At 38.5% G+C, this 26,803-nt stretch overlaps 1 protein-coding gene across 2 annotated transcripts in view; it reads left to right on the forward strand.

The window, feature by feature from the left end:
- The first annotated feature begins 1,676 nt into the window (after positions 1-1,676).
- The window catches only part of CHUK (component of inhibitor of nuclear factor kappa B kinase complex), a 33,304-nt gene continuing 8,177 nt past the window's right edge, over positions 1,677-26,803 (forward strand). For both annotated transcript variants that reach the window (XM_065894914.1, XM_065894915.1), the window contains exons 1-16: positions 1,677-1,781; positions 6,221-6,315; positions 8,460-8,574; positions 9,221-9,290; positions 10,142-10,230; positions 11,408-11,497; positions 11,637-11,761; positions 11,950-12,057; positions 12,661-12,796; positions 16,607-16,801; positions 17,830-17,932; positions 20,535-20,658; positions 21,047-21,198; positions 22,922-22,983; positions 23,945-24,054; positions 24,721-24,770. In XM_065894914.1, the coding sequence (XP_065750986.1) occupies positions 1,677-1,781; positions 6,221-6,315; positions 8,460-8,574; positions 9,221-9,290; positions 10,142-10,230; positions 11,408-11,497; positions 11,637-11,761; positions 11,950-12,057; positions 12,661-12,796; positions 16,607-16,801; positions 17,830-17,932; positions 20,535-20,658; positions 21,047-21,198; positions 22,922-22,983; positions 23,945-24,054; positions 24,721-24,770 (1,729 nt within the window). The remainder of the gene's footprint in view (positions 1,782-6,220; positions 6,316-8,459; positions 8,575-9,220; positions 9,291-10,141; positions 10,231-11,407; positions 11,498-11,636; positions 11,762-11,949; positions 12,058-12,660; positions 12,797-16,606; positions 16,802-17,829; positions 17,933-20,534; positions 20,659-21,046; positions 21,199-22,921; positions 22,984-23,944; positions 24,055-24,720; positions 24,771-26,803) is intronic.

A 26,803-nucleotide genomic window follows, 5' to 3' on the forward strand; every position in this document is an offset into this window, starting at 1 on the left:
TTTAATTCAGAAAAACCTCAAAAAGTGAACTATGGGAAACAACCCAGTTCCTGCGAAAATGGCCGCTTCAGGGTCTTCAGGTCCTCAGCATCCCTTCGCAGCTCTTCCAAGTGAGAATTATGGGATTTTGGCCCCACCTGTGGAAATCAGATACACTCCAGAGCTAGATGCTATACACCTAGCAAGTGAGGGCTTCATACTATTAGAACAAGCTGCCACAATCATCTGTGCAGTCTGCCCAGCTCTAAGGGACATGTTTTTGGAGGTACCATTTGCCACTTCCAAGTCTGATGCTCCAGCTCCATGGCTAGCAAGCACATATGGGAAACCAGAATCTCTGATTCCACACACAGGTTACTGATGAACAACTACAACACGACTCGTTTTGTATCATACAGTGTTCAACATTCTCATTGCAATATTCAGGGATTCTGGTGACAACAGACATTTGCTCTGCCAAAGCCTATTCAGTGCTTTCAAAGCAGCCAGTAGCACTGCTGTGGGGTGCATGCTGTATCCACCTTGAGAAGTCTCAACATGCTGCATCTGTTGTGGCACAGTCATGTGTCACAAAGTGTTAGCTGGAATTCTATGTAGCTCACAGGCCGGGCTGCGCAAATGATGGTTCAAGTGCACATGATTTCAAGTGAGGTTCAAATGACCACACTTAGCACAGCTGACACATTTCTTTAGAGAATTTAATTCCATGCTGATGTTATACCTTGGAGTGATTGATGAGATCCCCAAGTTCCGTGAAGCACACAACCAACTCAAAGTGAAAACGGGGAGCTGGTTCCCCTATTCTAAGGCAATCTGCCACTCAAACACTTCTTGTTGCACCAATAGCATTCGGAAGCTTGCCCCTGCAGCCCTGCATTGCTCATGGGAAACAATCCCCACAATGAGGAACTACCGAGCTGGCAAACCCACAACTGGGGGTATGCCTGACAGCAAGCTCAGTGAGGGCGTTTAGGGAAAAGCTCCCGAAGTCAGGAGGAGCATTCTTTACTCCGGAACAGCGTCACATCCTTGAGTTGTTTGGGGTTATAGGGGAGATCCTGGAACAGGTGTATAGGAAGTCAAGCAAAAGAAGAGCTGACCTGTCAATGGAAGATGATTAATCATTTAAGAGAAGAAAAAAAACTATGAAGCCTAATGCATCAGTGGGCCTGTTAGTGCAGAATTCTTTCTAGTTCTACGGATTTCGCAATATTCAAATCCTTGGTGGCCTTTGCCAGTGCCACCTCAGCGGGTGGTGAAGCTGGAGGATAGATGGCAGAGGTCTGAAGAAAGGTGAAGTGTAGACAGGGGTGGAGACGACGTGACGTTTAGAAAAGACGAATACGGGAAAGACTGGTTTGGAAACTGATTTAAAGGGAATGAAGGGTTTGGAGGGATCTTATATTTTTGAAGACTGGAAAAACGCATATGGGTTCTCTCAGCCACGAAAATTCCCGGGGCACTTAGAATGGATTGAAAACGCTCACCTCCTCCCACTACCATTTCCCCGGCTGGGCTCCTGCGGCCCCCGGGAGAAGTTGGGGCGGGGTTTTTCTCCTGCCGCAGTTACCGGAAGTGACGCATCCCCTCGCGAGAAGAGAGACCCGCGAGCCTCGGCAGCCCGGAACCGGCCTCGGAACAGTGGCGGGACTTGAGGACTCTAGCCCTCCCGCCCCATGGAGCGGCCCCCGGGGCTGCGGCCGGGCGCGGGCGGGCCCTGGGAGATGCGGGAGCGGCTGGGCACCGGCGGCTTCGGGAATGTTTGCCTGTACCAACATCGGGTGAGGCGGGGCGCGCGAGGGAGCGGCGGTGCGTGTTTGTCAGGGCGCCTGTGGAACACAGTGACTGTCAGTATGTGAGAGATTGGTGGTGAGACCTTGGGCAGTATTGTGGGCCAGTGAGCGTGTATGTGTGTGTCTGTGTGTGTGTAAGAGAGAGAGAGCGCACAAGTTGTGTTTGTGAGCCTGGTGTGTGAGTCCGAGGTTGTACCAGAGGTCCTGGTCAGTGTGTGTGAGGTAGAGCTATTATGGGGAACTTTTGTTATGACTGTCAAAATGTGACAAAGTGTTTACTGAGCGTGACGGTTCGTATGTGTCCCTCTGAATGCAGGGTCAGGGTGTGTAAGGCAGACGCACATCGGTGCGTGTTATGAGCATAAGTGGGGGAGAAGATGGGCCTGCCTGTTGCAATGTGTGTTCATGTGTGTACCTGGAGGCCTGTGATGTCTGTAGTGCTTGGAGTAGGTAAGGACGGTGTCATGGTGGGTCCACAGTTAAGCTTTTGGACGCATTGGGTAGGCTTCGGAATTGGGGACGCGTTCTAGGTAATGAACAATATGAGGATCAGCTGGTAAAAATGATCATGGCTTCACAAGGGAAGGAGATAGATTGAGGGTGAGGTGCTCTAGCAGGTGGAAGACAGTCAACATCAAACTTGGGAATTGTGCTTTGATTTAACTGAAAATGTTTAACCATTGTAGCAGCAGCTAACAATCATGTTTGAGCCAGTCTTTTGATACACCAATAAAAGTTATGAACCCTTTCCCCAGACAAATGCACACCCACACAACTTTATGCATTGCCGTTTGAGGGGGTCCATGCTCTTTTGAAGGACGTTCACAGACCTGTTAGGTTTATAGACCCTGGAATAATAATCCCTGCAGTATAGCTTTTGTTTTGTCATTTATGAAATGTTTATAATAATGTATATACATCATGGGTCTGTTTGAGAGTTAAATAAGGTAATGATATGTCTAAAGCTAAATAGAGTACCTGGCCCATGGTAAGCCCTCAGATGTTAGCTCCTGCTGCTGCTCTGTTGTTGCTGTTGTCGTCATCTTCATCATCATTAATTGACATTAAAAAAGGAAATGTCAAGGTAAAAGTGGTGTTCTCAAAGATATTTTGTAAAAGATAAATCTGTGTGGAAAAACAGATGGGACAAGATGAACAGTTAAGGTATTACTAAAATGCTTGCATGGGCCTATGAATTAAGAAGTGGGTTGAAGAGGAGAAAGCATGATTTGCTGTCCTAAGAAATATGGGTGTGAGTAGAGAGCCCACCATATAGGGTGGGAGGTAGGGTAGATGGGAATCTACCTGGGAGGAATAGGCTTGTTTGTGTGGCAGTTGCAATGACAAATGTCACTGATATAACTGAGGACATTTTGTGAAGCAGGTTTCTAGATAGAGCATAGGAGGGAATCTCGGAGACAGGGAGAAAGGAAGGTGAAGGACTAAGGCATTAAGTACTTTGACAGCCAGACAAGTAGTAAATTTAATAATTTTCACCATCAGACATAAGGCACTTAAAGAGTAAAGAGAGAGAGCCAAATACTTCAGCAGAATATTGACTGTGGTCTTTTTTTCTAAACCTGCCCCTCAGTCTGGTCATAAGAAAAAGAAGCATGCATGCTAGCATGCTTATGTGACTGCTTTGCTTGGTCCCTGGCTGGGGATGGATGAATACATCAATTTTTAAAAAAAATTGTGGTAAAGTATAATATATAACATAAAATTTACCATTTTAACCATTTTTAAGTGTACAGTTCCGTAGCATCGTACATTTACATTGTTGTGCAACAGTCATCACCATCCATTTCCAGAACATTTTCATCTTCCCAAATTGAAACTTTGTATCCTTTAAACAATAATAACACACCCCTCTGCCCCCATTTCCTCCTCCCCCCAACCTCTGGCAACCACCATTCTACTTTCTGTCTCTATGGAATTTATCACTTTTTAAATGGAAGAGATTTGGGTTCCTCTAGAATCTTAGAAATCTCTCAGAAACTTTCCAGATGTCCACAGTGACCCTTCCCCAGAACTGGGACGTTTGACAACTGAGCCTGTAGTGAGAAGAGAAGAAATACTCTGTCATAAGACTTGGAAACAGCATCATTACTTTTTCACTTACAGCTTTGAGTTTACAGCTTTCAAGATCCTTGTGTTTTGGTGGAAGCCACATCTCAATATTTCACCTATGCTTCTTAAATCACAACGAGAAAGGGAAAAGGATGTGAGATGGTTTATTTAGCTGATTACTGTGCTGGGTGCTGATGGTACCAGAATCAACAAAAACAGTATTTTCTACCCTCAAGGAAATTTCAAGCCTAGTGGGAAAAGTAGACACTTTAAGTACAATTTGGTACCCTATATAATGAAGGTATTGATAAAGTGATGTGGAAGCATGGCAAAATAACCAAAGAACTCTTCCTAGGGAATAGGGTGGCACATCTCAAAACGTGTTTGGAAAAACTAACCTTGTGAAATGCTTTGAAAAAAGGACACAGTGATCAATACACTGTATAAATGCTGCATATAATATTTATTCATTTGGAGAGTCATAACCCACATTAGCGTATTAAAAGCTCTGTGAAGTCCTATAGTAAAGAAATTAATTTAACTTAGTATTTTCCAATTTTTTTTTATTGTGGTTAAATATACATAACATTTGCCATTTTAACCATTTTTAGGTGTACAGTTCTGTGGCATTAAGTACCTTCACATTTTGTGCAGCCATCACCACCCATCCATCTCCCGAATATTACCTTCTTTTTTTTTTTTTTTAACACAGAACTCTTCTTTTTTTTGTTTTGCTGGACATCCATAAACTTTCCACAGAACGTTCTTTGTGAAAAGGTAGAGTGAAGAAGGCCTTCACAGAGTAGGTGAAATATAAACTGAGAAGTTGAAGGATCCTATAGGGTGGGATCTTTTCGAAATAGATAGCTTCCTGCCTTATTCATATATGATAATTTAGGACTTAATGTTGTTCATGGTTAGATTGACTCCCTGGTAGTAAAAGCTTACATGGGACCTAGCAACAACCGGGTGCCTACGCAAAACAAAAGAAAGGTTGGAGGGAGGGAGGACAGTGGTTAGGTTGGATTTTAGTCTGTCCTAGTTCCTTACTCTCTCTCTATACATCAGCTGTCTTATCTCTAGCTATCCCCCATTTCATACCATCCCATACAAGCTGTCTTGCTTCCTGTTCCTGGGCTGCATTATTACTGTTGCCAGAATGTGATGAGGCCTGGCTACTTCCTGTAATGTGCATCAGGTTGGGTTTGATTTCAGTTAGAACTGGCTAAATTACTAGTCATAGAGGCAGGAGCTGTTAGGTTCATTTTATAGATATGGAAATATACAATCATTGTTAAGATTTTTTTAATGTCATTTGGAATGCAAAGATTAGGAACTAATTTTGGAGTTTTTTTGTATTAGGTTTGGTCATTTTTTAAAAAATAAATTTATTTTTATCTTTGGCTGTGTTGGGTCTTTGTTGCTGCGTGCCGGCTTTCTCTAGTTGCGGCGAGCGGGGGCTCCTCTTCCTTGCGGTGCGGGGGCTTCTCATTCTCTTGTTGCAGAGCACGGGCTCTAGGCACGCAGGCTTCAGTAGTTGTGGCACGTGGGCTTGGCAGTTGTGGCTTGCGGGCTTTAGAGTGCAGGCTTAGTAGTTGTGGAGCACGGACTTAGTTGCTCCGCGGCATGTGGGATCTTCCTGGACCAGGGCTTGAACCCGCGTCCCCTGCATTGGCAGGCGGACTCCGATACATGGGCCTCTCACTGTTGTGGCCTCTCCCATTGCAGAGCACAGGCTCCGGACGTGCAGGCTCAGTGGCCATGGCTCACGGGCCTAGCCGCTCTGCGGCATGTGGGATCTTCCTGGACCGGGGCACGAACCCACGTCCCCTGCATCAGCAGGCGGACTCCCAACCACTGTGCCACCAGGGAAGCCCCAGGAGGACTCTTAACCACTGCGCCACCAGGAAAGCCCTAGATTTGGTCATATTAAAACTATTTCTTGCTGTTGAGCTTGGGAGCCCTGAGTTATTCTCTTCATTCTAGTTATGCTGGAGCCTGGGGCCCTTGTTAGCTGTCTTGACTAAATTCAAAAAAGAGTTTACTGGGGAGACAGGGCCTTTGTATTATTCTAGCAGTATATATGAGACAGTGTTCTGAAGAGATCTGTTATAGGATCAGCCTCAGTGACTTTTTGCTTGTGTGCTTTGGTGTGTTTGAAGGTCAGTTTTAAAGCATTAGTTTAATGGTCTCATGGTTTACCTGGCAAAAGCATTGGCTCAAGAGAACTGTGGATAAATATGTTTAATTAGTAAAGCTAAAGAGTTTTGTTTCCCCAGGTTGGCATTTCTTTCTTAGCAAGTAAATCTGCACAAGAACCTAATTTATAATTTTCTGTTGACTTTCTATTTTGGCAGGAACTTGATCTCAAAATAGCAATTAAGTCTTGTCGCTTGGAGCTAAGCACCAAAAACAGAGAACGGTGGTGCCATGAAATCCAGATCATGAAGAAGTAAGTGTACTTGATGACTTAAGTTTCCCCAGTTTTGCAGCCCATCCAGATGTCATCATAGGGAAGGAGGCTAGGAATCCATTCTTCTTAGGATATTTTGACGAACATATTTTTCTCTTTCTCATTAAATATATGTGTTCTATTTCAGATAATAACATCACATCATGCTTAAGTAGGTTTAGTTTAAAAAGTCAGCTAGGTATTATCAGACTCAGCTTTCTGAGAGCAGAATCTGTTTCTTCTAGATCTTGGGCAGTGCTCGTCTATTACACTTTATAGTTAAATAACAATCACTACTCTCATTTCTTTACTCTCACCTACTTTGTTAAACAGTGTATCTATTACTTTGTAAAAAGTTATCTTCAAAGTTAGTGGCTGAAAACAACAAACTTGGCATCTCACAGTTTCTGTGGTTTAGGAATTTGGGAATGACTTAGGTGGGTGGTTTTGACTCAGGAGATCCCTTCTGAAACATCTCAAAATGTTGACTGGGGCTGCAGTCTTCCAGAGGCTTGAATGGGGCTGGAGTATCCACTTCCAAGCTTATTTAGTGGCTGTTCGTTAGAGGCATCGGTTCCTCACCATATGGGCCTGTCCATAGGGAAGTTTGAATGTCTTCATGACATGTCAGCTAGCTTTCTCCGAAGTCAATGATCTGAGAGAGAGAGCAAGTTGAAAGCTGACATATCTTTATGATCTTTCCTCAGAAGTAACACTCCATCCTTTACAAATAATTTTTTTATAAATGTATTTATTTTATTTTATTATTTATTTTTGGCCGCATTGGGTCTTTCTTGCTGCGTGCGGGCTCTCTCTAGTTGCGGCGAGCAGGGGCTACCCTTGGTTGTGGTGCACAGGCTTCTCATTGAAGTGGCTTCTCTTGTTGCAGAGCGCGGGCTCTAGGCGCGCGGGCTTTAGTAGTTGTGGCACATGGGCCCAGCAGTTGTGGCTCGCAGGCTCTAGAGTGGAGGCTCAGTAGTTGTGGTGCACGGGCTTAGTTGCTCTACGGAATGTAGGATCTTCCCGGACCAGGGATCAAACCTGTGTTCCCTGCATTGGCAGGCGGATTCTTAACCACTGCGCTGCCAGGGACGTCCTACAAATAATTTCTATTTGTTAGAAATTAGTCACTAAATACAGCCTCTACTCAAGGGAAAGAGAATTAAGCTTTTGAAGGGAGAAGTGGACATATTTTAAAACCTCCACGGGTAGTGTGCTAATATGTGCTTGCAAATAATTCTTCTAGTTGTCACAACAACCCTGAGTTTAGGCATTATCTCTATGTTATAAAGCAGGAAGTTGAAGCTTATAGAGTCATACAACTGGTAGGTAATAAGAGTCTGGATTTGAAATAAGTACTTTCTGACTAAAGTGTTCTTGATGCACGATGATGGTTCTCAAACTTGGCTGTGTGGCAGAATCACTAGGAAAGCTTGTTAACAATATAAATCCTCAGGCTCTACACATGGAAATTCTGTTTCTTTAGGTCCCTAGGCCCTGGGAATCTATTCCAGTTTTGAGATCCACTGCATGGTGATGATGATGATGATGATGATGATGGGATGATATATTGCTAAGTTTAAAAAACGATGTTAGGAAATAATATATAATGTGATTCGATATTTATTGAAAAAAATGTATTTGTGCACAAATTAAAAACTGGGAGGAAATATGCCAAAATTTTAATAGTGATCACAGCTGGGTGACACTGTAAGTGATTATGGGAGAGGTAGTATGATATAGGCTTTGGAGCCAGACTGCCAGATTTGAATCCTTACTTGACCACTTACTCGCTGTGTGATCTTATGTTACTTAACCAATTTGTGCTTCAGTTTTCTCCTGTGTGATGAAACTCTTAATAAATCTACCTATAGTAGGATTATTGTGATAAGTAAATGAGTTAATGTATGTAAAGTGCTTACTATTTGGCATATAAAAATGTAATAGTAGTAATTGTGATAGTATTTTTATCTAAATTTTCTTTTTAACAAGTATTAATTTTTAATTATACAAATGAGAGATTAGAATATTATAAACAATGTCAGCCGTTCTTCCCCTCACTGCCCCCCAATTAACTACCATTTCAAACTCAGTCCCTTTTCATTGGAAACAAATTTTTTATTATAATGTTTTCCCCTTGTTAGGTTGAACCACGCCAATGTTGTAAAGGCCTGTGATGTTCCTGAGGAATTGAATTTTTTGATTAATGATGTGCCTCTTCTAGCAATGGAATATTGTTCTGGAGGAGATCTCCGGAAGGTAGTGTGGATGTTTTGAGATGATGAGATAGTAAATCATGAACTTTAGCAGTGTTCGAATCCCACTTAATAGAGTAAGAGTCAGGAGTGTATGGCCTGTTCTCTGCTTTTGTGGCTGCTTTCTTACTATAGCAGCAGAGTTGAGTAATTGTGACAGATTATATGGCCTGCAAAGCCTAAAGTACTTACTTTCTGGCCCTTTGCAGGGAATGTTTGCTGACCTCTGATTTACAACACGCATTTTTTATTATTGGTGGTGGTGTTTTCAGGATGGGACTGTATTGATGGTTTTAGTCCACAGTATCAGTGTTGAAAGTGTTTATTAATAAGTTGTTTTCTCTGTTGCAAATCTTTCTGATCTCATTTTAAGCCTACCATATGGCTATCTTTACATATTTATCTGTGAGATTTTTCAACTTTTTCGATTTCAAAAACTTTCTCCCTTTATTTTTACTTGTATAAACCTTGTCATGAAATTTACATGTCCTCGGTATGGATTTGGTAATTTTCCTCCTTATATTTTCTTAATCATGACTTATTTTCTTATTTGAGTATTCTCTCAGAGTATAATGATTAATGATTAATGTATCGGTATTACTGCCCAGCAATATTGGCAATATACATTTTTAGACTTTTTTTTTCTTTAGCTACTCAACAAACCAGAAAATTGCTGTGGACTTAAAGAAAGCCAGATACTTTCTTTACTGAGTGATATAGGTATGTAATCAATATGAAAATGCCATCATAATTTAATGCCCCTTTGGTCTATAAAAGATTCCATATACTACTTGGGAATTAGGAGAATTGTTGATGTACTGTACAAAGCATAGGTTTTTAACTATAAGAAACTTTATAAGAAATTTTTTATCTGTAAGAAATTATTAGAAAAATTTAACTATTACCGTTGATGCTAAGTTAAAATTAGGATATTTTGTTTTTTTATTTTTTGTGTTTGGCTAGGTGTCCATTTGACTAATAGATGTTCCAATTGCCAGAAAAAAAAACGGTGTGAAATGACCTTATTGAGTTGTACTCCTGCTCCCTCCCTGATTAACATAGTAACTTTATTTACCAGGGGGCATTTCATCTCATGGGCCCAGGTTCTTTTAGGGTGAAGTCTCTTTTTAATCATAATTACTCCTGCAAAGTTCCTAAAATAACCAGGACGTAGGCCCTTGGAGGAAGTTCAAAAGCCCAGACTATGTTTCTCTGTATATTTTGGTTTTGCTTCTTTTCTTAGGTCATGGAGGCAAAAGTCTAGTTGAAGAGGGTGATCTAGGTCGGAAGGAAAGGCTCCAATGATAAATACATGGATTTTCTCAATCGTTTGTTCCATTTCTTTTTAATATTAATTTTCATAAGTTAAATGAATACATGTTACAATTCTGCAGTATTTGTTACTGTATTTTCTGTGGAGAAAATCTGAGCTTCTATTAAATCATTAATCATGTAGTTATGATGGTCCATATAAATTCGAGCATCAGAGCAGATCTGTACAAAATGTGAGATGAATTGTTTTTAATTCAGTGTTGTTTATTACCTCAAAATACATTTTAAACTTTATTTAGGATCTGGGATACGATATTTGCATGAAAACAAAATTATACATCGTGATCTAAAACCTGAAAACATAGTTCTTCAGGATGTTGGTGGAAAGGTAGGTAAAACCTGAAGAAATGTTCATGCCAATCGAATAGAGTCTCCATGATGTAGTTTAGTCTTTGAGGTTTGGTGCCCTCCATAGCATTCTGTACTTCATCCCAGCCCTCACTACACTGAAGTGTGGTTTTGTGTTTAGTTGTTTGTCTCCTCTGCTAATACAGTTAGCTCCATTAGAGAAGGAACTACCCCTGTCTTGTTCATTTCTTTTTTCCAGCACAGTATCTAGCAGAGGTAGTAGGCAGTGAGTAAGTAATTTGTTAATCCTTACAAAGCACATCCAAAAAACACACACATCCTCGGTCTGCTTTAAGAAAAAAATATGTTTAAAGTATGTTTCTTATTTAAGAAAAACAAAACAAAACAAAACTCTCCTCCCCAAAAGTCCTAAGTTCTATGTTTAATTAAAATTCAAAACCTTGATTTCTCAGATTCCTAAAAGAGTCAGCTTGAGAAGAACCAGAAATTGTGAATTGATTCCTGGAACGTATATTTTTATCAAAGTAATTTGAGCAGTTTTCTTGCTTCCGGTGCCCAAATTCCATTCCAATAAAGGCATAAAGCCAAGAATCTAAACCTTGAATTGGATTGTGTGGCCTTAGTAGTGAAGATAATGATCAGTTGGAGATGATGAAACCTTGATGATGCATCTTCTCTTAGAAGCTCTTTGTGTATGCTTTGCACCAACTATTTGGGGTCTTTTTGTATCCCGAGACTTCAGGATATTCTTGAAGTTAGATAGGTGTTTATTCACATTGATCCACTCTAAAATGGTATGATGCTTCTTACAAGTTTGGAAGTTGCCTTTGCCTTCCAGTTTTAATGAATCAAGCTTATTCTGAATATACCAAAATAAAAATTAATAGCCAGTCTATATGTAGTTTTTACCATACGTCAGACACTGTTAAATTATTTTCACTATTTCATTGAATCCTAATAGCAATTCTGTGAAGTAGGGATTGTTAGTAATACCATTACATAGGAAACTGAGAGAAGTTAAGTAACTTCATCAAGATCACATGGCTATTTAAGTGATGGAGCTCAGGCCTGAAACATGTTCGTGTTATTTCAGAGCCCATGCTCTTCACCACCACCCTCTCCTCCAGAGCCTTATAAGGACATCATTGCCTTTCCTTTTCAAATTTCTCAACCATTTAATACTTACTATTTTGCAGATTATGCATAAAATAATTGATTTAGGATATGCCAAAGATGTTGATCAAGGAAGTCTGTGTACATCTTTTGTGGGAACATTGCAATATCTGGTAAGACATGTATTGTTTCTTTGAATTTAAGTGTACAGGATTCTCATTCTTATTTCTGAAGGTCGTGAATATAATAGTTCAAAACTCATGTAGCTTTTCTCTTACAGTGTTGATGTTTAAAGCATTTTTTCTTTTTAAGGCCCCAGAGCTCTTTGAGAATAAGCCTTACACAGCCACTGTTGATTATTGGAGCTTTGGGACCATGGTGTTTGAGTGTATTGCTGGGTATAGGCCTTTTTTGCATCATCTGCAGCCATTTACCTGGTAAGAAATGGAAGAGAACTTTGGTATGATTAATGGGAATGGAAATTTTCAGTTGCCCACTTCCCCCCCAACCTTTCTTTAAATGGTATAATTGCTTTTTAACACATAGTGGAATAAAATTAAAAGGCAAAAATTCTTAGTGTTTGTGAGAATCAGGTTGTCGACTGAGGTAGCTTTTGTTTTTATAGGCATGAGAAGATTAAGAAGAAGGATCCAAAGTGTATATTTGCATGCGAAGAGATGACAGGAGAAGTTCGGTTTAGTAGCCATTTACCTCAACCAAATAGCCTTTGTAGGTATGTATATTTTAGTTGAGGAAGTTTGCCTCAGTTTCTTCAGGGTTTTAAAAGAACAGTAGTAGAGTTGTCTGTTTCAAACAGCATTATCCAGTGGAACTTTCTGTAACGATGGAAATTTTTATATCTGTGCTGGCCACATGCGTATCTGAATACTTGAAAGGTGGGTGGTATGACTGAAGAACTGAATTTGAAATTTATTTAATTTTAATTAACTTAAGTGTAAATGCAGATAGCCACTTGTGACTAGTGGCCACCATATGGACAGCACAGGTCTAGTGGGAACAAGAACTGCCATTCAACTGATTGGCTTAGGTGCTAAGAACACTCTTGGGATACTGTGGTGAATGGGTTCCTTAGGGAATGGAACTGGATTCACCTGTTGGAGTTGCTGGTAACTTGCATATGTGGGTTTGGGGTTGTTTTTTATGGAAAAAAGCCTTGTCATGTGTCATTTCATGAATTATTTGAAAGTAAGATATGAAATGATGCAAATAATGACAAAGGAAATGGACAACTTGTAAAACTACCTTTTCTTTTTTTACAAAACTAAAAGAAAATTGGAACGTAATGAGTTTTATCCCATTTTTGTATGTTTTCTAGTTTAATAGTAGAACCCATGGAAAACTGGCTACAGTTGATGCTAAACTGGGATCCTCAGCAGAGAGGAGGACCTATTGATCTTACTTTGAAGCAGCCAAGATGTTTTGTATTAATGGATCACATTCTGAATTTGAAGGTTAGTTTGAATGGGGTCTACTTCATAAGACTTGCATTGAAGTTAACAAACTTATTTGGAAAATGGGCATAAATATATTTTAATAATCTTTTCCTGATGCTTATATGAAAAAGATGATGATATTCTTAGAGTGGATGCATTTTTATTTCTTTAGTAAGCGTTCTCAGTTTTACTTTGAAATGGTCTTGTTGATTATTCCTTTGTAGCATCTTTTGGGTTTTCCCCTTTCTCATATTGGTACCATTTCATTCATTTAGGTCTAATCGTACTAGATTTGGTTTAGTGAGGAAGGTTCCTACCTGGCTTTCATGCCTCTATATTTCCTTTCCATCCTACAGTCCATGCAACATGAACTGCCTGTCTCATCTTCTGAAAATGCTTTTTTATTCTCCTGTCTAAGAAACTTAACAGTTCTTTCTTGCCTACCAAGTCAAGTCTAAACTGATCTGCTTGGCTTTTGGGGGCTTTTTAATTCAGGTCCACCCCATCCAAGTGCTTGTTTCATTTCTCTACCCTTTACTTCACTTAGGACCAGCTTGTCACTGCTCCTTATGCCATCAAGTCCATTATGCATTTTTGTGCTTTGACAGATGCTTCTGCCCAGACTGATATCTATCTCTGTGTATCTCCTCACCTACACTGGCATGTATTCAACTTTCCTTTTCTCTGAATGGTCTCTACTTCACAGTTTGTCATTTAATCATTTTTACTATTATATATTCTCTAATTGTTTCTCATCTTCCACTCATGCCTCTCTATACAGATTGTCTTTTCAATGCTGGGATTGTTTTTACTACTTTTATTAACAGTTGTCTACCCTACCACCACACCGTCCCTATGCCGGCATTGTGTACAAAGCAGGGCATGTACCAGGTTCTCAGTAAATATCCAGTGATATGAATGAGAGGTTCTATTATGCTGTATACCCCAAAACAACTCTCATCTATGGTCTTTTCATATTTGTTGATTGCTTGTAGCAGGTAGCATTTCTAAAATTGAAATGAGAAAGAACTAGTCATATAACGTTTTACTCTCATGTTGATATACTGTTTTTTTTTTTTTTTTTTTTTTTTTTTTTTGTGGTACGTGGGCCTCTCACTGTTGTGGCCTCTCCCGTTGCGGAGCACAGGCTCCGGACGTGCAGGCTCAGCGGCCATGGCTCACGGGCCCAGCCGCTCCACGGCATGTGGGATCTCCCCAGACCAGGGCACGAACCCATGTCCCCTGCATCGGCAGGCAGACTCTCAACCACTGCGCCACCAGGGAAGCCCAACATACTTTTTTAAATAGGAACTTGAGGCCATGTTGGTGTCATTCTTGGCTAACATTGAAGAGATATCTGATATCATGATTTGGTTTTCTTCTACTGTGCCAAGGAATAAATCATCCCCTAATGTGTTAGACAAGCAGGACTTGGTGACACTCTTTAGTTTTTGTTGCCTTCAAAAAATTTCGGTTTTTATCTCAGATTTTTTTTAGCCTTGTCATGGTAATCATAGCATCACTTTTACTTGGAAGGGGTCTGTGAGCATGTGCTTGTTGTAGAGCATGGGGAAAGAGTACTGAACATTCTTTGCCACTAACAGTCTCTCCTTAGCTTTCTCTTCTTCCATATTACTTTTCTTCCTTTTCTTTGGCAGTCTCTCCAGTTGTATAACTTTAACTATAAACTGAGTATGGATAACTTCCAAATTTATCTCCTTAGTTGTGACTATACAACTCTCTGCAGAGTATTTATAACTACACTTGGTGGTCCCACTTATCCAAGACATAATTCATTAAAAACTGAGCACATTTGCTCCGTTAATTACTTCTGCAGCTTTTCCTGTGCCTCTTACTTGCACTGTCACCCTTCCAGTTACCTAGGTCGGAAACTTTGGCTATCTGATTATTCCATGTCCTTCAATTTACATATCCAATTATTTTGTGACATGTATCTTTTGAATGTTTTAACAATTCTGAACTTGCCAGGTTCTCAATTTAGAAAGCCTTCCATAGTTCCCTTTCAAAGTCCAAACTCTTAACATTGGTATTCAGAATCTATCTTGGTCTCATTTCATCCTGCACTTCCAGGCTTAGCTCCTGTTATGCCCTAAGGGGGCATCATTTTAGGTACATTTGAACTGGGTAATTTTTATTCTCTGATTATGCTCATCCCCTTCTACCTCTCTGCCTACCTTGTTGTTTTCTGCCTAGAAGAACCTTTCTTCTTTAATCTTTTCTTGTTCTAATCATTCTTCCTTTTCAAAGTTTAGCTCAAATAGTGCGTCCTTTATAAAGCATCCCTCTCCTCCCACCAAGTAATCTCCTTTGGAATTGGCACAATATTTTACATCATTACAGTACCTATTGCATTTTGCATTGTATTTTAGTTCTTTCAATGTTTCTTTAATATCTTTTATTTGACTGTTATCCTATGGAGGGCAAGGATCAGTAAGTTACTCAATTTGCATACCCATTACTAGCACAACACACTAAATAGTATGTACCATAGTAGGTACTTACCAAATATTTGAGTGAACAAAAAGGTTAATTTAGGTTGTGTTTCCTCACCCTTTCTTTTGCTCCCTTCTAGCTTGGCTTTAGTAGTGGGATGCTATGATCACCCCACCCTAGTTTGAAATATACCCTGTGTAAAAGTAAATGTCCACCTTAGGATTTTCATACTAAATTTCTGCTATTGTTCTTAGTGGTCACTGTCACAGTGTGAAATCTGCCTAGGCCAGGATGGAATGGAAGGTCTCAGCTGGTATGCTTGTACCGTAATCCATGTCAACTTGGAAAATTACCTTCTCTTCACCCCACGTTTTTTAAACTTAGAAGGTTATTGTATATTAAAAGAAAATTAGTGCTTTACTTCTGTAATAAACGTTTCTAGCAGAGATAATTTTAATCATTTGTATACACTGGTCAATATAAGGCGTTGGGGAAACATAGGTATTAACTTTGTATGGCTTATCTAAGGACAGTAGAAGGAAAAGGATTTAAAATTACGTTGTGTTCAAAAGACTGACCTCTAACTCTGTGGCTGTCCTTGGTTACCGGGGTAGAGCCCCGCCTAACTCAGTTTCACACTTACTTGGCCTATATCAGGCTACTTTCATTGGGGCTTTAGGCAAGAAGTTCTCAGAGCTCTGGTTTCAGTCTTTGCCAAAATGGAGATTAGAAGATCTAATTAATAGGATGTTATGTGAAAGCACTTAACTTGTTGGCATCTATTAGGCAATTCATAAACATTTCCTTCCAGGTCAGTGATATAGTTCTCAAAATAAGTGTTACCTTTTTATTTATTTATTGAATTTTTGAATTTTATTTTATTTATTTTTTTATACAGCAGGTTCTTACTAGTTATCTATTTTATACATATTAGTGTATATATGTCAATCCCAATCTCCCAATTGATCCCACCACCACTACCGCTCCCCGCCACTTTCCCCCCTTGGTGTCCATACGTTTGTCCTCTACATCTGTGTCTCTATTTCTGCCCTGCAAACCAGTTCATCTGTACCATTTTTCTATAAGTGTTACCTTTTTAAATTGGGGGTTTTATTTCTTGATTTTGTGCATCCCTAGAACTTTGAAACTTTATTCTTTGGAACTAACATCTGTTGCAGTAGAAAAGTAAACTCTATCTTCAGTTTTCAGACTGTCACTCTATAATTATAGAAGGAGATCTCACTTTGGAAAATGGATGAACCTTGTTTAATGCAGAGATAATGCCTTTTGCTTAAATTCTCTTTAGTATCTAGCACTGAATCTTTTATGTAGCAAACGATCAATACTTATTTCTCTTTTTTCTTATTTAAACAGATAGTACACATCCTAAATATGACTTCTGCAAAGATCATTTCTTTTCTGTTACCACCTGATGAAAGTCTTCATTCACTACAGTCTCGTATTGAGCGTGAAACTGGAATAAATACTTGTTCTCAAGAGCTTCTTTCAGAGACGGGAATTTCTTTGGATCCTCGGAAACCAGCCTCTCAGTGTGTTTTGGATGGAGTTGTAAGACAATTCTAATATACCTAGAGTATAAGAAGTCACAGAGAGATTGCATGCCCTGCGTTTTTGATGTATACTTGGAATCCTTTGGGGGATGGTCCACATCTTAGAATTCTTCTTTTAGTTTTATCCTACTCATTACGCTTATTGCTTTGCGAGGTGAAAAGGTAGAAATGAAACATTTGTTGTTTTGAACTATGCGTGACTTTCTCTTTGGTGCCACTTCCCTCCTCCCTTTTTTTTACCCTTTTTGTACTAAAGCCTAGAACCTTCAAATTAGACCAGCAGTCTCATAGGTCCTGTCAGAGGATAGATGGATGGTAAAATATGATTTTGGTCATGACTTTTTTTTTTTTTTTTTTTTTGCGGTATGCGGGCCTCTCACCGTTGTGGCCTCTCCCGTTGCGGAGCACAGGCTCCGGACGCGCAGGCTCAGCAGCCATGGCTCACGGGCCCAGCCGCTCCGCAGCGTGTGGGATCTTCCCGGACCGGGGCACGAACCCATGTCCCCTGCATCGGCAGGCGGACTCCCAACCACTGCGCCACCAGGGAAGCCCTCATTGACTGTTAATATCCATTCTGTCCACCCCAGAAAAATCACTAATTTACTTTCTACCTTTATAGATTTGCCTTTTCTGAACATTCCATGTAAATGGAAACATATAATCTATAATCTCTTGTGTCTGATTTCTTTCATACTGTTATATTTTTGAGATTCATTCATGTCATAGCATATATCATTACTTTATTCCTTTTGATTGCTGAATAGTGTTCCCATTCTATGGATATATGTTGTTATGACTTTTTGCTTTTGTCCTTTTGGGTTTGGTGATTGTTTTCCACTTTAGTCCATACTACAGTTATTTATTTATTTTTCCTAAACAAAAGTTTAGACCTTAAATCTGTGAGATGTATGCTAATGAAACTGACTTCACCATTGGCATTTCAAAGTAGGAAATCTGGTGCTTAGGTACTCAGAGAACCTAGGATTTTCAAGGATCTTTTTTCTTAATTGTTTGTTTCTCTTTCAGAGGGGCTGTGATAGCTATATGGTTTATTTGTTTGATAAAAGTAAGACTGTATATGAAGGACCATTTGCTTCCAGAAGTTTATCTGACTGTGTAAATTATATTGGTAAGTATAGTTCATTTACTGACTGAGCTTTAAATCTGAAATAATATAATTTTGACTCAAAATGACTAGTAGAAATGGTCCTTTGGTGTTTCTGTTCTGTGTCTCATGCTTCAGGTTTCTATATGTGGTGAAAGATGGGTTTGTATGGTTTGAAAGGTGAAGAGGTAGATTCTAAATCACCACCAGATCCCTCATTTGAGAGAAGAGTTACTTTCCTGTGGATAGGGTTCTCACATATAAAAAAATGAATCTTCACTATTAATTAAGCCCACTTTTTAGTTTCTCCTTCATTATTTAAGCATGTTCAAATACTTCATTTTATCCTATGAATACTGCTTAACATTCAAATGATTTCATTTATCCTGAGAGAATTATTTTCTTTTGAAGAAGTTAAGTGATCAATTTCTGTCTACCCAAAACTAAAAACAAGCACAAAATTATAAAATCAAGAACAAAACTGGGCATAAGGGCTGAAATTATATAATCCTTCCTTTTCATTAGTTTTTTTTTAAAGCAGTTCTAGATTTATAGAAAAATTGAGCAGATAGTATAGAGTTCTTATGTTACTCCCCTCCCCCACAGATATAGCTTCCCCTGTTGTTAACAACTTAAACATTAGTATGATGCTTTTGTTACAATTAATGAACCAATATATTATTATTAACTGAAGTTAATACTTTATTCAGATTTCTTTTAGTTTTTAATCTGATGTCCCTTTTCTGTTCCAGAATCCCTACCACATTATGTTTAGTTGTCATGTCTCCTTAGGCTCTTCTTGGTTGTGATAGTTTCTCAGATTTTCCTTGTTTTTGATGACCTTGAAAGTACTGGTCAAATATTTTGTAGGATGCCCCACTGTTGCAATTTATCTGATATTTTTTCTCATGAGTAGGAAAATGGATTTTTGAGAGAAAGATCACAGAATTCAAGTGCTGTTTTCTTCACATTATGTAAAGGGTACATACTGTCAACATGATTAATGACTGTTAGTATTGGCCTTGCTTACCTGGCTGAAGTAGTGTTTGTCAGCTTGCTCCACTGTAAAGTTTAGTCTTTCCCCCCCCATTCCACACTATACTCTGTGGAAGGAAATCACTATGCAAGAACCCACACTTAAGGAGTGGGAGTTATGCTCCCCCTCCTTTAGGGTAGAGTATCTACATAATTTATTTGGAATTCTTTTGCACACAAGATTTATCTCTTCTTTCCCATTTATTAATTTATTCAATTATTTATTATATCAATTTGAATTCATGGATATTTACTTTATATTATGGATTATAATCCAATACTAGTTTATTTATTTTGTTGTTCAAATTGTTGGAGCTTACATTAGGAGCTCTTTCAGTTGGCTTCCTGTGCCCCTTTTACTTACTCCATCAATAAGGTGTTTCGGTTTTTGTTTTTTTAAGCACTTCCTTACTTTCTGGCACCACATGGTATTCCAGGACCATCTTTTAAACTTCCTGCCCTAGTCCTAAAATCGGCCATTTCTCCAAGGGGCCCTGGTTCCTTTCATTTTAATTGAGAATAGTATTAGAAACCAAAATCTGGATACTTGGCATGATACTTGGGGTATCATTTCTAGGCCCTTTCAGACTTTATTTTTGACAGTATATGATTTTTTTTTCCAGACTCTCCTCACCCAGACTCTTTTTTAAAAGGTGTGGGTTTTGTTTTGTTTTGTTTGGTCTGTTATAGGAAGCCTCAGGAGTAAGTGTGGGTATATAAAAACAGAAGAAAAGTTATTTGAGGCTATTAATCATTATTAGGGGAGGCAAAGATTTTTCCAGATACACAGCTTTATTTTTTTGAAGTCTGTTTCAGATAATGTGTTTTCTCAATATGAAATCCAGTGTAGTGACCTTTCTCTGAAGATTTTCATTGGAGAAGAATGACAGAGAATATAATTGCCACCTTAAGTATGAGATGAATCTCTCTTCAATCTTGGAGAATTTTATAATGTTAAAATGGAATTTCATTGAACTTAATATGTACACCTGCCATGGTTTTAGAAAGAAGCATTCCCTTTACCAAAGAAAAGACAAGAGCTAATCATAAATAGATAATTTCATAAGTCTTACATTGAGGAAGGCATTTCTTATTAAGCTGCTATTTACCCTGTAATCATATACTGTAAAAAATAAAGTTTTCCTGAAGCTGGGTTGGTAGTCCAGGAGATGAAATTTGTTATTCAGAAGCAGAAAAGACTGTGGCAGATTGTGGAGGACGTGGGACTTGATTTAGATCTTCAGAGAAATAAAGAATTTGAATTAGTGGAGAGGAAAAAAGAGTATTCCAGGTTGGAGAGAAGCAAGGAAAAAAAAGACAGGAATCATTGTAAGCTTTGCGATTATGTAGTAATTATGTCTTCTTCATTTTTATTTCCCCTTGTATCTGGAGGGTTCATGTTAGGTGTACAGGTGCTCGGTAAATGTACATTGACTGAATGAAACAGTAACAAGTGGTTCTTTCTAGCATCTGTTTCTAGTATCTATGGGAATGCTATTTGTGTGGACAGGAAATCACAAAGAATAGTAAATGAACTCTAGAATCTTAAAAAGTAACTCCCCTCTTCTTTTCCCCAACTTCTTACACATAGTACAGGACAGCAAAATACAGCTTCCAATTATACAGCTGCGTAAAGTATGGGCCGAAGCAGTGCACTATGTGTCTGGGCTAAAAGAAGACTACAGCAGGCTCTTTCAGGGACAGAGAGCAGCAATGTAAGTGGATTCTCTTGTTTACACGCACAATGTCATGTGCATTAATGCTCAAGAGTTAATTTTGCCAGTTTTCACTAGTCAATATCCCATGCAATACTATATACTGGGCCAATTTGAAATGTAATATTCTGATCAGACTTGTAGAATTCTTACTAATGGTCTGAAACCATCTAGTTGTAAAAGCTTGACAGTAGTTCCTGAACAGTCCTAGTATAAGAAGATTGTTTTATCAGAGTATCATGGGCAGGAAGTCTTTAGAGACCAGATTCTAGAGATCAGCTGTTTCTCATAGAAACATAGGCTTTAGGCTTATGGATTTGAGTCTTTAAACTTTTGTCTGGTGTTTCTGAAATGCTTATATCTTTTTTTTTTTCTTGCTCTGGTTTAGGTTAAGTCTTCTTAGATATAATGCTAACTTGACAAAAATGAAGAACACTTTAATCTCAGCATCTCAGCAACTGAAAGCTAAATTGGAGTTTTTTCACAAAAGCATTCAGCTTGACTTGGAAAGATATAGTGAGCAGATGACTTATGGGATATGTAAGTGTTGGGTAATGTATTTGAAAGAAGTGTCTAGTCTCTTAAAGCCATTTGCTATGTTGCCTTCTTCTTAGCCAGTTGTTTCACTTACATTCATACTAAAACAAGAGAGAGGACATCTCAGATCATCATAAACCCTGTTTGGTTTGAATGTTAGTTGTTTTTTTTTTTAACCTTTAGTTGAGCAACTTTATTTCCCCCCTGCCCTCCCTCCCCACCTCCCGTCCCCACCACCACCACCACCACCACCACCACCACCACCACCACAGTTGGGCTAAAATTGTTCACCTTCAGAAAAATACAAAAATGATTTAAGAATTTGCAATTGTCAAACCTCATTTAGAAAATAGATACCAAATCTGTATTGGGGTGACTTCATAGCCTGGGAAGTCTTAAACTACTTATCTTTCTATAAATAATAACACAAATAATTCCAGAGTTTTTGTTTCCCCCAAACCACCTACCGTGGAGTCCCACTGTTTTTTATTGTATGCAGCCTCCAGTTTTTCAGTATTTCACTCCAAGTTTATCTCCCTTCAGATGTACTAAGGAAATGTGAAAAGCAGAGTTAAAATTCAAATAATAAACCAAAAGGGTCGCCTTCAGCATTTCTATTTTCTTTCATGAAACAAATCTTTTTTTGGGAAATAAATCTGGTTTGTATATTTATCTTGAGCAAGGCATGTGTATTTCAGAATAAATGATCAGCAGTGTCTAGTTGGATAAATAAGTTTACCCACTAAAGCAGGTTCTATGATTGATGTTTTATTTCTATTTGTATATTATAGGCATTCTGATGAATGGCAAAACATTATAATTCTTTTATCAAATTATCTTTGACTTGTCAGTTGTATATCTTATACTGCTGTTTAAAAAGAGTGATGTAGCCCTATGTGTGCTGATGTTAAAAGATCACTTAGGTCTTTAACAGCAGCAATGTTTTAAGTTGGGGAAAAAAGCAAAGAAGGAAAAGTATATAGAGATGGTCCCATTTGTGAGAGAAAAGGATATGTGTCTATGTTAGAAATGACTAACAAAGGGATCCCTGAGGGTGGAGGATGGAGGGGAAGAGAGAGACTTTTCTTTTTATACCCCAATATAGTATTTGATTTTTTAAGAAGATCATGTTCATGTATTACTTTTTAAATGTTCTTTCTTTTTTTTTTTTTTAAAGAGAAAATCATCTGTGTTGGCTTCCTAGGGTTGCCATAACAAATTGCTATAAACTGCGTGGCTTAAAACAACAGAAATTTATCATTTCACAGTTTCAGAGGCTTGAAGTCCAGAATCAATGTGTTGGCAGGGCCGTGCTCTCTCTGAAACCTGTGGAGAAGAATCCTTCCTTGATTCTTCCTAGTTTCTGATGGTTTGCCAGCAATCCTTGGCATTCCTTGTCTTGCAGCTGTAGCACTTAAATCTCTGCCTCTATTGTCAAATGGAGCTTTCCCTTCATGTGTCTGTGTCTGTGTCTCTTCTCCTCTTCTTATAAGGACACTAGTCATACTGGATTGAGTCCATCTTAATTTAGCTAATTGCATCTGCAGTGACTCTTTCCAAATAAGGTCAAATTCTGAGGTACTGAGTTAGGACTTCAGCTATCTTTTGGGGGGGGACAATTCAACTCATAACTCTGTTTTTGATGTTGATATGGCAAGGAGATGGGTAGGTCAGTAATTAAAGCTATGGCTGTTTCTGAGATAACCAATTAAGACTTTTTTTTTAGCCTCAGAAAAAATGTTAAAAGCATGGAAAGAAATGGAAGAAAAGGCTATCCACTATGCTGAGGTAAAATCATTGAGCTCACTTTGTGTGCTTATTAATTCCTGAGGGCTTCCTTAGAAATTGTCTGGTTTTGGTTTGTAGAGTATTTTTCATGTCTTTCCTGAATATCAGCCAAATATCTAGTCGATACTTTGTATATATAAAGGGAAGTACCATAGTGGATGAAAACCAAGGTTTTGGGCAAAAGAGACTAAATTGAAGTCGCACTGAGCTTCAGTTTCCATATGATATTATAGGGACTGTACCTTTTTAAAATAGGGTTATACAGATTAAATGGGAGTGAATAACAGATGGTAGTTATCACTGTTATTTTTATGACTGGTTTTGATAGGATGGCTGGACATCCTGGTTTACCTGGGACAGTTTCAGTTTATACCTGTCTTGCCATAATTATCAATAATACTCTCAAAATTATGCTAGTTCGGACAATAAATTATATGGTCACACTAGTTATAAATCATTCTCTAGGTGGCAGATTCCTTCCTTATCCAGTACATCTGTCTGTGGTCCCACTAAGTTGTTGCTCTTCTTGATGCCAGCACTTCCCTGAGGACATGGGTGGGGCAGTTGGTATCCTGGGTTGGGGAATCCCATGTCTTTTTCTTTCTGCATCCTTATTCAAGGCAGTTGGGAACAAGAGGCAATGAAAATCATAGAACTGAGATGCAGTGGTTTTGATGGCCACTTTTTCTTGTTAGTGACACTTTTAACTTTTTGCTTCTCAGGAGGAAAAAGAAAATGCTAGTAGTCTACTGTTGTCAGGAGAAAAAAGAGAGAAGCCTAGGAATAAGTTGGGGCTCATGTGAAAATTACATGTCATAATCTGAAAGATAAAAAGGGTTCACCAAAATCAGTGTTTTGCATTAAATCACTTAGTTCTGTTACTGCAGCAAGTCATTCTCTGAGTTCTTTGTGTTGTGTGGTGGTGAGCCTGTCATTTCTTTTGTGTTTCATCATATTTTAGGTGGGTGTCATTGGATACCTGGAGGATCAGATAATGTCCCTGCACACTGAAATCATGGAGCTACAGAAGAGCCCCTATGGACGACGTCAGGGAGACTTGATGGAATCTCTGTAAGGGTGAACTCATGTTGTTGGTGTTGGTGTCTGTAATTTTTGGTAGCAGATTATTCGTTCTTTGTATTTCTGGCAGATTAAGTCTATATGTGATTCTTTTCTGCAGTTTTCCTTTCCCCAAATATATTGGCATCATATTTAAAAAGGAAGCTCTTTCTTAGTCACAGGAAATTTTGGAAATAACTCTTTGGGTTGATCTTTGCTTTTTAAATCGAAGCATCTTTTCATATGAGTGTTAAGAAATTTTCAAGTATTCTAAGTTACAAACTATTTCCCTATTTACCATACTTCTGGATCAAGGAAGATATTGTCTATTAGATTCCCTAAATAAGGTTAACCTCCTAAGTGTTTTGATTAGAAACTTGAGATTTTTTTCTCTAATCACAGGTCATAATTTTTTCCCATTTAAGTGTTTCTGGTGCAAGGATATTATATATGTGATAGTAGATCAGAGCAGATATGAAGTATTAATATATTAAACTTTGCATCTTAAGATCTTGCTTATTACCCAGTGAAATGCTCTGTAAAATATTCATTGGCAATATGTACTTGCTTTAAAATGGGATCATTACTCTATTCAAATAATGTTGTTCATTTCAAGTTGGGGATTATTAAAGTCATTAAACTATCTTCACATATAGAACCTTTCTTTTTCTTTCATAGGGAACAGCGTGCCATTGATCTATATAAGCAGTTAAAGCACAGACCTTCAGGTAAGACAATTTTTCACAGTACACAAAGGCATTTTAGGAAACCATCACTAGCAAATCTAGGAGACTGGATTTTAAATAAGCTGCAGAATAAATTCCAGTTTTGGTATTGCCATTGAGATGTTTATGGTACAACAGCTTTTAAGTTTGTGAGAATTTAAGAAATTAGGAAGGCAAAGTAAGAAAATTGAAAGAGAAAAAACTTTAAAAGGAAGTGAAAGAAAGGAATGAAAGAGAAAAAAGGAACTCAAAGAAGGGAAAGAGGAAGCAAGAAAATGTGTGGAAAGACGGGAAAAAATAAGTGCTGCTTAAAATTAAAGAGATTGGAAAGAATTTGATATTGTGTGTTCAGGTGTGGAATGGGCAGAGGGATGCCCATGTGGTAGGCCAAAGCATTTACTTTGAAAATGCCTTCATCTGCACATGGTCGCTGATTGCTTATTTCATTGGCAAAACAATTCTGTTGAACATCTGCTGAATACAGAGCATGTTCTGCTGGAAAGAGCACTGGATTGAGAATCGGAAGGCTTGAATTCTAGATAGGGCACTTTACTGACCAAGTGACCTCAGGCAAATAACCTTTTCTCCCTGTATCTCATTTCCCTCTTCTGCAAAATGGGGTTGAAACCTAGCTTTCCTAACTCAGTGACTGTATGTGGCAATGTATTTGAGAGGATGTTTGTGAAAGTGCTTTGAAAACTATAAAGTATTATGTATGTGCAAGATATTATCCTTCAGTTAAAAACTGATTTGTTTTGAAGGGTTATAGAAGAAATAAAAGGTGAAGTCTGTGCCCTAATTTGCTATATACTGAAATTAAAAAAAAACAAACAAAACCCATAAGTTTTACACCTTAAAATTTACAAACACATGCAAATTAATATACATCTTAAATTGTATTTTAACAAATATCAAAATCTCCTCTATGTTGGTTTTTATTGTAGTGGAATTTGTTCAGTTAATTTCTACATTTATGAGGTACGTATACAATAGGCATCTAACCCTGACTGGAGGTCAGGGTTGGTTAGAGGAGGTTTCCTGCAGGAGATGATATCTGAGATGAGCCTTAAAGGATAAGTAGCAGTAGCTCAGTGAAAGGAGGTAGGCTCTTGCATATGTAAGTATAATGGGTAAAGACATATACATGTAACAGCATGTTTGAGGAGATGCAGCGTGACTGGATTGTAGTTTCAGAAGGAGAGATGTGGCTGGATAATAAAGGATTTGGTATGTCATAGTAACGATTTTGGATTTCATCATGTTGGCAAAGAGAAACCCTAAAAAGTTTTAAGCAGGGGAATGGCATGATCAGATTAGCATTTTAGAAATACTGCTCTGGTAGCATTGTGGATAATGGATTAAAGGGAGGCTGCGCTAGAGATGCTCATTAGTTATAAGGTTGTTGAAGTAATCATGGCTCAGGATAAGGTGGGTCATTAGCTAAGGCAAAGAGCCTGAACTGTGGCAGTGGGGTGAAGAGGAGGAGGGTAAGGGCAAGAGAGAGATTTAGGAGGTAGAACTGATAGTATTGGGTGATGGATTTAATATGGGTGGGAGTAGATGGGGTAGAGAATCATGGATGCCTGCCAAGTTTCTGGCTAGAGCAGCTGGGTGCATGGTAGGACCACTCACCATAATAGGAAGTATAGGAAAATGACAGACTTAATGGGAAAAGAACATGAGTTCATTTTTGTACATGTTGATGTTAAGGTGTCAGTGGGACATTCAAATAGAGATGTCTAGTAGTATTATATATGTATATATGTATATATGCATGTATATATAAACATACATACATATACATGCATACACACACACACACAGAGACGTGTACATATATATATGGATTTAGTAGAGAAGTCCAGGCTAGATATTTAGCTATTTTGAGAGTAATCAGCCATAGGAATAAAGTGATCATCTTGAAAAAGTATGTTGAATAAGAAAACCAAGGATGGAATCATAGGGAATACCAACATTCAAGAAATGGCTAGAAGCAGAAGAGCCTACAAATATTGAGAAATGGCTCAAATTTGTAG

This window comes from Phocoena phocoena, chromosome 16 (assembly GCF_963924675.1).
Source record: "Phocoena phocoena chromosome 16, mPhoPho1.1, whole genome shotgun sequence".
NCBI classification, from domain to species: Eukaryota; Metazoa; Chordata; class Mammalia; order Artiodactyla; family Phocoenidae; genus Phocoena; species Phocoena phocoena.